This window comes from Meleagris gallopavo, chromosome 1 (genome assembly GCF_905368555.1).
Source record: "Meleagris gallopavo chromosome 1, MGAL_WU_HG_1.1, whole genome shotgun sequence".
Classification (NCBI taxonomy): Eukaryota; Metazoa; Chordata; class Aves; order Galliformes; family Phasianidae; genus Meleagris; species Meleagris gallopavo.
The window spans coordinates 130,348,968-130,361,160 of NC_139404.1; the positions used below are offsets into that span (position 1 = coordinate 130,348,968).

The 12,193-nt window shown below is 40.0% G+C and overlaps 2 protein-coding genes across 6 annotated transcripts in view; both read right to left on the reverse strand.

The window, feature by feature from the left end:
• The window catches only part of CRACDL (CRACD like), a 62,173-nt gene extending 60,542 nt beyond the window's left edge, over positions 1 to 1,631 (reverse strand). Inside the window, exon 1 of the mRNA XM_085213753.1 lies at positions 1,422 to 1,631. The gene's annotated coding sequence lies outside the window, so the exon portion shown is untranslated. The remainder of the gene's footprint in view (positions 1 to 1,421) is intronic.
• A 2,285-nt stretch (positions 1,632 to 3,916) lies between these two features.
• TSGA10 (testis specific 10) overlaps positions 3,917 to 12,193 on the reverse strand; it is a 30,340-nt gene continuing 22,063 nt past the window's right edge. For 3 of the 5 annotated variants that reach the window (XM_085213764.1, XM_085213794.1, XM_085213786.1), the window contains 4 exons: positions 11,586 to 11,788; positions 11,149 to 11,253; positions 9,415 to 9,549; positions 3,917 to 6,581 (listed from right to left, as the gene is read on the reverse strand). In XM_085213764.1, the coding sequence (XP_085069890.1) occupies positions 6,551 to 6,581; positions 9,415 to 9,549; positions 11,149 to 11,253; positions 11,586 to 11,788 (474 nt within the window). In that variant the 3' untranslated portion in view covers positions 3,917 to 6,550. Of the gene's footprint in view, positions 7,151 to 9,414; positions 9,550 to 11,148; positions 11,254 to 11,585; positions 11,789 to 12,193 lie in introns of all 5 variants that reach the window. The other 2 variants (XR_014880568.1, XM_019623087.2) reach the window with 2 other exon arrangements.

Consider the following 12,193-nt stretch of genomic DNA (forward strand, 5'->3'; position numbering starts at 1 on the left):
GGGGAGTGAGTGTGGCTGCAGTGAAACCACAACCAATTAAGAACACAGTGAAAGCGAAGTTTACAAAGTTGCTATGAAAACAAGCAACAAGACTGTCCACAGCCTATAAACTCTGGCGTCGGCAGACAGACAATTACCACCACTCCAACCACAGGAAGTCCCTACCTCATCAACGACAGAGCCAAGCACACCTGCTCCCTTGCCTTTAATGATCAGCCAACTCCCGTCCCGAGCCTGGCTCCTTTCAATGATTAAAGAGTTCCAAGGCGAGCGCCAGTAATAATGTTACATTTTTTCCCTTCGGCAATGTAATCTTTGCCCCTTGGAAAGTGCTGATGAGAGCTTGCTCCCACTTAAAATTTACATAAAAACCAATCCCTGTCCTGTTGCATGGAAAAGGACTGGTGCCCCAGTCAGGAGTTACTGCCACGAGAGACCCGGAATTACTCCAATGCAGAAATGATACACAGCCCCACATCAGCAACAAACAGGCTTTGATGCACGCTTACTATTTTTGGAGGCTAATGGCATGCAAGCGATAAAGCAAATGAGCGTTTTAATGATGACAAATAGAGGAGGACATGCAGTGCTGATGGGGGAACATGGCTTCCCGCAGGAGGAAGATTTATGGGAGCTAATTATGGAACATCAGATTTATGTTGAAAAAGCAGAAAGAGGAAAAACTTGGAGAAGAACTTGTGTGTATCACCCGGTAACAACCGTTTCCCTTCAGACAAATGATGTAACAGCGGCTCAATGCACGCTCCCAGGTGGCCTTTTTATGCCTATGGCACTGACATGTGTGCAAAGCCTGAGGCGTGTGTGAGTCTATGGAAGTTAAATAGAATCAAATTAGTTACAGGGAAAACACAGATTTGTAGTCGGCATGAAAAAATGTCAACAATTAGCGCTTAGATTGGTGTTCAATATACTCGGTGTTCAACGTACATTTTTAATTAATTGTGTGGGGCAAACCCAGCAGGGTGCTGCCCTCCCACCTCAAAGAGATCTCAGAGGGGCTTCGCATTTATCAGCGGCAATCAGAACTCAACGTAGTAGCCTGGAAATTTGTTAACAGAAGCCACGAACACAACCGTGAGAAAACCGGCTAGCGGCACTTCAGCCCTCACGTCTGACAGAAGCCAAAGAGAACTCGCATGGCTTAAAGACCCCTTTAGGGCGGAGCAGCCGGCGTTGTACGAGAAGTTTGAGAAGCGAGGAGGAAAGCCGCAGCCGGTCCCCACACAAACGCCCGCGAGCGAACCTCCCCACAGAGCCCGCAGCTCCCTTCGCCCCACGACGCGCCCCGAAATGGCGGCGGTGCGGCCGGGATAGGGGGTCCGCTTGGAGCCGCCTCTCCGCCCGGGCCTCCCCGCACAGTCACGGAAGGCGCAGAGCCGGGCGGAGCCGCCTTAGCTCACCTGGGCCCCGTGCGAGCAGCGAGGCCGCAGCCCTTCGGCGGCGGCAGGACAGCGGTGCCCGCGGCCGGCAGCGCCCGGGAGGCGACGGAGAGCGACCCGGGCGGCAGCGGCCCATTCGCAGAGCCAAGCTGCACCTGCAGGCCGCCCGCCCCGCTCCTCCCCGCCGGGCCCGTCCACGCCCGGGGCTGAGGGTGAGGCACGGGCGGCAACACCGCAGGGGGAGGCGGTGTTGGGAGCGGCGCTGAGGTGAAGGGCGGCGGCAGGGCAGGCCGGGGCTGGAGGAAGGCTTCTGGGCCGAGTCCGAACTGGTCGGAAGAACGGACAGAAGTGGCACCTGTGGGGATAGTTTCCCGCTTCAGACTGAATCTGTTGCAGTATTTTCTCTCTGACTTTTGCGCTTCAGTTTCAGCACAAGCACCTTTTTGTCCCTCTGGTGTAAGTCTGGGGACTGCGGTTTTGCCTGCAAACAGGATTGCCTGCAAACAGAGAACAAGTAGCACACTGCACTGCTTTGCTGTTTGAGGTGAAAGCGTTGGAATGAACAATGCTGTGGAGCATACTTTGCTTTCATATGACACTGGTAAGGGAAGCTGAAGCGAACATGGAAAGCTGGCATAGGCTCGGAGTCAATGAGACATGGAATCGTTAAGGTTGGAAAAGACCCCTCAGGTCATCAAGTTCAACCTCCAGCCCACCCCCACTGTGCCCACTGACCACGTCCCTCAGCGCCACATCCACACGGTTCCTGAACACCTCCAGGGACGGTGACTGCACCACCTCCCTGGGCAGCCTGTGCCATTGCCTCACTGCTCTTCATGAGGAGAAAGATTTTCCTAATATCCAACCTGATATAATTTCAGAATTACTTCTAGAGCAGCCACCGCAGGCCTGGAGAGTAATTCAATTATCCATTTTACTTCCTTTGAGTTGTACTACTTTTAAAACTTGCAAGCCATCCTGTCAACAGTAATTTTCAAAAATACTGTGTGCAGGAAGGCATATCTGTCTAAAGCAAACCTGAACAGCACATTGTTCACCTGCAAGGCTGTACTGCAGCTCTGACAACAATGCTTTTTGCTTTGTGTACTCTATAATTGCTTGGGTGTAGGCTCCGTTCAAGATAAAAATGTTTGTTCTTCCCCATCAGGAAATAAAATAAAAATAAATGTGGGAGAGCCTAGAGAAAAGTTAAATTACAATTTACTAGAGAGTCAGGTGAAAAAGTCTGTTGGATGGAGACATCCTTTCAGGCCATGTCTTATACATAATGCTTTAATTATAATAAACTTTGTTTCCTCAGAGTTCATGAATAAAACAGCTGACACTTGTCATGAAATGAGAACGTATGTTTCAGCGCAGTCAAACCAAGTCCATCTCATCAAGCTGTTTTTCTTCTGTGTGGAAAGAATCCAACGCGTAAAATCAACTGTGAAATATCTTTTCACATGTTTAGGTAACTGTATGTGAATGCCACAACAGCTGTGATTCACTCATCTTCATTCCACATACTCCCTCTACTGGAAATGAATGTGAAAGGCCAGAGGATCGGAAGGAGAGATTGAGTGCAAGATACATTAAAAATAATAATAATAAAAGAGCTTCTTTCATTAAAAGATCACACACTCTACAGTCTGTAGCGGTACTGGCTGATAATGGGCCTCAGAGGACAAGGAAGAAAGTGAAACTATGTGTCATTGCTAGTACTTCCAGTGCTGCCCTACCACCACTCCTTCCAGCCAGGAGCTAAAAACACTGTTTTAACACTGGCAGTACATTATTAACTCAGATTGCAAGTTGCTAAAGACCAAGCTTCATTAGTGACTGAATGCAAAAATAACTGTGAGAATATCTGGTTTACTTTCAGTAGAAACAGCAGCATAAATCAGAGATATATAGTTTGACACGCTGCTGAGATGTTGTCTCCATGAATTTAGGAAAAGCACTGAAATACTTCTACCCAGCAAAATAGTGAATTCCTTCTCTTACACAGAACTATACCCCTGCCAGAGATGCTGTCCCACATAATTAGTAGCTTCCATTTCTTCTAGGATAAAGAGTATATGGATGGGGGATACAAGATCCACTTTGATTTTTTTCTTCAAATCCTGACAGCTGTTTGCACTCAAATAAAATAACTGCTGTTGGTAAATGGTAAGAGGTTCCACTGCCATAGCTGAGCAAAATCAATTGAAACAGCTCCAAAACCAGTGGCTAAAAATTACAAAAACAGTGTTGCAGGAAAGCTTGAACACCTTAAAAAAATACTATAGGGTCCTCTGTTATGCAAATAGATAACTTTAAACCACCACATAGTATCTGCGATTGAGTTTAACATGCTCTTATTTCATAAAAAACACAAATAGTATTTTCAGATTTGCCTGCATAAAAATATTGTGGTAAATGGTAAATTTAAAAAAAATTAAGAAAGTGAAGTTTGTAAGTATGGCATTGTTGACAGTTGTAAATAAGAGTCACAAATGTAAACAAATAATAAATACGTTTTGGTATGTATTTATTTCCAAACAACATAGTATAATAAAGAAACAGCAATAAAGCAATTAGGAAACACGATCACTACAAATTTAACAAAGCTCAATTAATTCTTCTTTTATCTCTCAGTTTCTGACTTTGCAGAGATCTTGCCACTATAGTGCTCTCTGAATATCCTCACCTGAATTATTTTTGTTAACCATGAATAATCAAACAGCAACTAAGTGCTGTCAGAAGTCACTGGAACACTATATACCATTGTGACTGACAAAGCTCTCTTTGGTCCCATCTCTTTCCTGATGATCTCTCAGCAATATGCAGAAACACAAATTCCTCATTTCCATAATGTTTCCTAAACAAAAGCTAACCCCAGTAATAAAAGCTATGACTTGACAAAATGCACTTTATTACATCTTGATATTTTTAACCTCATATTCCCTTAATTGCTGAAGAATTTTGAGCTTTTACCTTCTGTAACATTTGGCTAGGAAGCACACAGTTACTGACTTTTTATGATCTTATAGAGAAAAGTTATCATTTTTGCTATGAAGGAGTTATATCTTAGGATACGTCTCTCTGCACAGCTCATCCACTCCCAAGAAGAACTCAATTTTATCTATTTCATGTTCATCTAACCTGGCATTCTCATCTTTTATGTTACAGGTTATTCATTTTATAGAATCACAGAATCACAGAATGGCCAGGGTTGGAAGGGACCTCAAGGATCATGAATCTCCAACTCCTGCCACATGCAGGGCCACCAACCTCCACATTCAATACTAGACCAGGCTGCCCAGGGCCCCATCCAACCTGGCCTTGAACACCTCCAGGGACGGGGCATCCACAACCTCTCTGGGCAGCCTGTTCCAGCACCTCACCGCTCTCTCTGTAAAGAACTTCCCCCTGACATCCAACCTAAATCTCCCCTCCCTCAACTTAAAACCATTTCCCCTTGTCCTGCAGTTATCAACCCTTTCAAAGAGTTGATTCCCCTCCTGTTTGTTATAGACTTATAGACTAAGATCACATTTCTCAAACTTCTTTGTACCATCTTCTAAACAATCAATACGGTAAGATGACTGCAAAACAAACAAATGACTCTTTCTCATCTTCTGAGATGACTAGATGATCACCTTCTCTTGTACCTTTTAGTAACTGCATAATAAAGAAACGTATAGTGTCATTATGTCTGATTCTGCTGTCTCTATTACTTCAAGCCATCCCCTTAACACTGGTGACTGCTGAAACGACTTCTGTGGCTGAGTAAGAGTCCCCCAAAGAATGAAGAATCAGGACCTGCAAACTAAAACCGGGCCACCTACACTGAAGAGTGAAGTATTGCTACCTTGAGGAAGATAATCCTAGAATTTACATTACAGATACATTTTATATTTTGCTTCTTTTTTTTTTTAATACATTATTCATCAAAATACTTTCACAGGCTCTTTAAAGAAACCTGTTCCTAAAAAGCAACATAGGATCATATATATAGCTCATGTTAACATGTTTTAAAAAGTAGTTAGGAGCATTTATATAGATTATGCTGTCTCTAACCATTACTTGACATGTGAATTTTAATGCTTAGGAGTCAGATTGTCACAAACCAAACGCATGTGAAGCACAAACAAGATACATGTTCAAACCATTACCAACTTAATTTTGCTTTTGAAAATAAGCTGGAGACCATTTTAAAATACTTTGACAAACAAAGCAAAAAAGATGAATCTATTGAAGAAAAAAAAGTGAAACCAAGAAGTAAGTAATTTTCTATTTTAAATAGGAATTACTTGTCTACTTCTGAAGTCAGAGGTAGGGATTTTTCAGCTGATTTGTAGGAGAGAGCTTTACATTCTCTCTTGCATTTGATGTTGGAGAATGTGTAACACTGACAAATATTATGGCATGGTAGCTGAAATCCTGAGCAAGTTTAAGTGCCAGTAAATATCACCAAGCAGTTCTCATTCATATTAAAAAAGCTCTTTAATTAGAAAGTTAGTGCAGTTGTAGTAAAATTCTCAGAAACTGAACACACTCCAAGTATATATGTATATCAGAAACATAAAAAAATGCACATCTCCATAGATATAGATATCACAACATTGTTATATCTCCTAGCATTACTATCCTATTTTAGACAAATTAAGAAGTAGTTTAGGTTTTAAGAGGGGAAAAAAAACAACAAAAAAAAAAACCTCGTCCTATCTTGAGATGGCATAGCACTCTTTCAAGTGCATTCTTCACATAGTCCAGCAAAAATACATCGTTTGCTATGAAAGTAATACCTCCTTTTTATTTCCATGGAAACTACAGTAGATACAAGGAGCACAGTAACACTATCTGATAGAGCAAATTCTCAGCTACAAAACCTTATTTTTCACATCAGTGAAAATAATAAGTCACAATCAATAGCTAGGTGTTTTCACCAACAGTGAAGAAGACTCTGCGTATTGCTCTAGCAACCATCTGCATCAGCTGTTGCCACTGCTGAAATGCACCACGCACCACCTCACCATGCTCACATCCACAGTTTGGTTCATAAACATTCACCAAGCATCTATGAAAGTCAGCGGGTGTTATTTTTCCAGAATTCAATGACGCGCCTTTGCTTCATCCACAATTCCATGTCAGACACCATTCTGTCAGAGTGCCCCTCTGTTGCCATCTGTCACACTGCAACAAAATGTAATGGAATATTGGTGGGAAGGTTCAACCTCCACTGCCATCCCACCAACATCCTCCTCTGTCATCATGGGCCCACACCACAAAACAGGAGGCATTACTCTCAGCGTAGCCCTCACGCTTTCAAATCATAACACCTGAATGTAGACACCTTTTTCCTCCAATAAAGTTTCATACTGTTATTTGCTATCCTTGTTTTTTAATTATATCACTGACCTTTTAAAATAATGCACAATGTTAAAATTACAGTACAGTGTGAGTACAATCAGTGTAACTCGAATTTTTTTATGTTTACAGAGATGGATGTGCCATGTAACACAAAAATACGTGAGCTGGAAGGGGAAGGAAAGGAAGCTATCCATACCAATTTCTTCCCATTGAACAACAGAGAGTGTATATAAATCCATGCAAATATTTGTGAAATAAATTTAATGAAATTAAGCATTCAGCAGGGAAAAACGATAATTGAATGCAAATTAAACTTGAACTCTCCAAATGGAATGCAGAGTCTTCACAGGCCATTGTGAATATAATATTAGAAGTCCTTGAATGAAGAATTCCTAGAAAACAAAACAAAACATAGTCTAATTTTGTAGTGAACATAGAAATAGATTCTGAGGTTTCCATGAACAAAATTTAAGGTTTTGATTCTGAAAATACTATGAGTAGGCTTCCTGTCTCTTCCAAAGTCAATCCAGATAAAGGATTTGAAGCATTAGACTTTATTGTGCAAATATGTTACAACACTTTTTGAAGGGAAGGGCAAGCTTTGGACTCCTACCAAAGAAAATGTACAAACAAAGGTCTTTTCCACCGGGTCTGCAAGACATGCTACAAGGTGCATTCTTTTCATTTTTCTCATATACGAAGTCAAGTCAGAGAAAAATGGGAGAATAGAAAAAGTTACCATCCCATTTTTTTATGATATCACATTCTGAATATAATGAAAAAGTGATTGCCTGACCCATCTCTTATCTTAGGATGTGTGCTAAAATAGTGCACAAAATACTGTAGTGTAAGAAGAGTGTCAATGGTAACTCCAGCACTGCTGTCTCAGGGTTTTTTACTGCATGTTCAGATATTGGTTGCAGAAGACTCCTCTACACCAAGAAGTTATTGTTTCTACCGTATATCTTTCTGAATCCCCAAGTAAGTCATCTTCAAGCATCTAACAGTGAAATTTCAGCTCTTGGAGGACTTTTCTAGTAATTTAAACTATTCTGTATTGATGTAAACAAGAAATGAGTTGAACTCATAATCTAGTTTGTAGAAGATTAGTCTGGATTAGCATTCAACCAAGAAGGCCAATGGCATCCTGGCTTGTATCAGGAACGGTGTGGTGAGCAGGACTAGGGAAGTAATCCTGCCCCTGTACTTGGCATTGGTGAGGCCTCACCTCAAGTACTGTGTTCAGTTTTGGGCACCTCACTACGGAAAGGACATTGAGGTGCTGGACCAAGTCCAAAGAAGGGCAACAAGGCTTGTGAAGGGCTTGGAGAATAAGTCCTACGAGGAGAGATTGAAGAAACTGGGGCTGTTTAGTCTGGGGAAAAGGAGGCTGAGGGGAGACCTTATTGCTCTTTTCCAATATCTCAAAGCGAGAGCGAGGTTGGTCTCTTCTCACTGGTGACAGGTGACAGGATGAAGAGAAATGGCCTCAAGTTGTGTCGGGATATGTTTAGGTTGGATATCAGGAAACACTTCTTTACAGAAAGGATTGTTAAGCACTGGAATAGGCTCCCCAGGGAGGTGGTTGAGTCACCACCCCTGGACATGTTTACGGATGTGGTGCTCAGGGACATGATTTAGTGGAGGGTTGTTAGAGTTAGGGTAGTATGGTTAGGTTGTGGTTGGACTCGATGATCTTTTCCAACCTGAGCAATTCTATGATTCTATGATTCTACGATTTTGTGATTCTACGGATTTGATATTTAAATAGCAATTTACTAATTAGAAAGGAATACTTTTCTAATATCAGTCTGATAAGGAGTTGAAACAAATAGGAACAGCATCATAATTGTATAATATCAGCATAGATGATAACATAGATTGAATTGATTAAATTCTCTTTTCTTTAGATGATATCAAAAATAAAAGAAAATATTACGGTTATAAAAAGTCAGTTGAACAGTCCCAAGTGACACAGCTTATTTCAACAAATGTAAGAGCTACACTACACTCAGGTTAGGAAGGAGTAGACATGGTTTTGTCAGAGGATGAATGGACTGTACTTGATACAAAAGACTGACAACAGCTACCAAATTACAGTCTTACACTGCTGTGTTTTCATGTTAAGGGCCCAGCTCACTGACACAAGGAACCTTGCCTCCTATTCTAAAGACTTATGTGCTTAGAGCCTTCGATAACAAAGATGAATTAAGTGACAAAGGTAGTAATCTCATTTACCAAAATATTAACAAAATTCATCTCAGAAGTACGTAATCAATTCAAAAGCAGACACCATTTCCTGAAAGTAATGAAATGAGAATTTTTCCCACTCAGCTGGCAAATATTTTTATTGCATGCTGCCATCAGTATGAATTGTGAGGCAACAAGCAGACAGCTACCAAACAAAATTAATCTAAGACTAAAATTGACAGGGTAGTAGATGTAAGTGGTGGAGGCTCCATTTCAGTGACTGCTGAAAGGAAAACTGTTTTTTTTTCCTACCACAAGATTACAAGTGTTTGAAAACTTATAGAATGCATTTAAATATGGTGTCAAGTTGTGTAATTGAGCCAATATTTCAACAAGAAATATCAGAGTTCTTGTTTATTTAATTTGTATTCAGTGTTTGGAACTTAAACATTGTTGAACTACTTACCCTTCCAGGGAACTGTCCAGAGACCAATCAGGAGGCGGATGATGAGCACGTTCAGGTGACGATGTTCTTAATGTAGAGCTTAACTGATACGTGACTGTACGATTCTGGCATCGAAGTTCCTGCACAGCACGTTCCCTACATAAAAATTATTTCACAGTCAGATTAAGCACTTTTAAAAATCAAAGTTATCACACAGTCATTAACTTTTTCTTTGTTCTTTTTACTTTTTATTTTTTTTTATTTTATATGGAGATGTGGTGTTTATCATACACTTCTCTAAAAGACAGGTAACTCTTTCTGAATACTGTCCTTACAGCTAACTTACAGGCTGCACAACAAAATGTAACTTTGCTCTTTCCAAAACAATTCATGAGATTGTGTTTGTAATTATCTTGAAGTAGAAGAGAAATTGTTTTCAAGAATGATAATGGAGGGTCTCTGATTCATAGTGAGGCAACACTAACGTATAGACACAATCTAATATTTATCAGGCAAATAAACTATAAATTAAATCTTGATATTACTGCAACTGTAAACAACTATGTGAGTAATAAATTATCCTTAATTAGGAGAAGAAATTAAGTATGGAGGCTGATTCTGCTTTTTGACCCTGAATGCCCCAAGAAGAAGCATCAGGAAACAACCAAAAAGCACAAAATGGATGCATTCACGCTGGAGAAGTAGGGAAACAACTGCTTAGAGAAGAGCGAGACTATTTTAAAACAAACGTACTGCTGCATTAGCATACTATGTGGCTTATTTTGTGTATCTGAAGAAGTACAAGTGATGCTACCTTTTTAACTGACTAACACATCTAACCCCAAAGTTCTGCAGTTTTTGCCATGACTTCAGGATAAAGGAGAAAACAATTTGAAATTGAAACATACACTGTGACATTTGAGAAATGTATCTTTAAAAGACCTAACCTCAAGTGTAGATGTTTCCCCCTCAAAACTCTCATCCATATGAGTGAATAGAGTATCAACAAACTAATTTGCTACAATTAAACAAAATACCTGATTCTCAAGCGTGCTATCACATCACTTCTTCTTCTATCAATTTCTTTTGAATACCTAAAATAATACTTGGCAATTTTTAACATTTTTAACCTCACTACATCCATGAAGTAGAAAAATCTTGCTATTTTTATTTTATAAAGAAACTGTTTAGGATACCAAGACTAAATAGATAAACCAACTAGTATGACAGGCCTAGGACTGTTTCTTGTACTACGGCTAAATCACATGAAACAATTTGTACCTACTGTTAAACTCTCTCACTCTGCCCACTAAATAAAAACCTAAAAAGGTGATTTTCTCCATATTGGCACCTTCTGTGTCCCACACAACACCTGGGAGAGTGCAAATTGGTACCGGCTAAAATTGTTTCATTGTGTCAGTATAGACTAATTAGAGACAAGTATGCAACAAGATACCCAGACTCTCACTTGAAATAAGTGCATGTTCAGGAAAATGTCCCATCCCATCCTAAAACAGGCTGTTTGAGAAGCAAGTTTATTTCAGCATCTCATTGCATTGGCAGACAACTAATGTAGACAGAACACGTAACAGTTTCACACACCACGGCATGAGTAGCCTCTGAACACATAGTAGATGAAGAACAGAGCAAAGCCAAACTTTGCTGTTTATCCTTTTAATTAGACTAAGTCTTAGTACTGCATTGTATTTCATCCCATTTAGATGGAGGAAACATAATACAAAAATATGTACTTGCCTTTCAAACCTCTCAGTTGCCAGCTGTCTTCTAGTGATATCCAGTTCTGACTCTAGCTGAGCTGTTGTATTTTTGAGCTGAGTGAAATCTCGACTCTTCACAGTGCTGTAAAGTTCATACACTTTAATTAGATAGCAGCTATAATCCTCAAGTATGTTACCAAATAGAATTATGCAAAATGAAAAGGGCAGCTATACCATGCAACTCATTCCCTTCTGGAGTAAAATGTGCACAGAAAAGTATTTTAGGTTATAGCTAAGGAATTAAAAGCAGGTTTTTGTTATCTTCTTCTATTAAGGTATCCAAGATACTTTGATCATTTGAAAATGCAGCTAGATAGACATGTGTATACATGCACATCTATGTGAATGTATATGGAAAGAATTTAAAAAACAAAACAAAACTCAACTACAATATCCTCCTGGTCATTTACTCACAGTTTATTTTCTGCTAAAAAAAGTTGTTCCTTGAGTAGCTGAATTTCAGAGTCTTTTTCTTGCTCTGCTATCTGTGACTGAAGTTCTCTCTCACGATTTGATGCAAGCAAAGATTCCAGGTTTTTCAGAGATGCTCTTTCATTTCCCAGTTGTCTTCTCAGCAGCTCTATTTCAGAATGGGATGAATCACATTCACTCTGCAGCTAAACAAAGTTTGTAACATTTCAGATGTATGCCTGCTGAGTTCAGTGGTCAGCAGTTAGAGTAATCTTTAAAAATAAAAGAAGTTTAGTATCGATGACCCAAATTTGTTCTTACTCCAAGATGGTTCAACATGGTTGATTACTGTCATATTTGACCTCAATTAAAATCCTGTTTTGGATTTATAAACTTACTCAGTGCATATCTATGAACTTAGGCATACTTGATACAAATAAGAAACTCTATGAAATAGAATCATATAATCACAGAACATCCTGAGTTGGAAGGGATCTCAACTGCTTTTCCTATGCCTTCCCTTCCAGACCCCTTAACAAGTTTATAGCCCTCTTTTGGGTATTTTCTAACAGTTTTATGTCCTTCCTATATTGTGGCACCAAAACCCACAC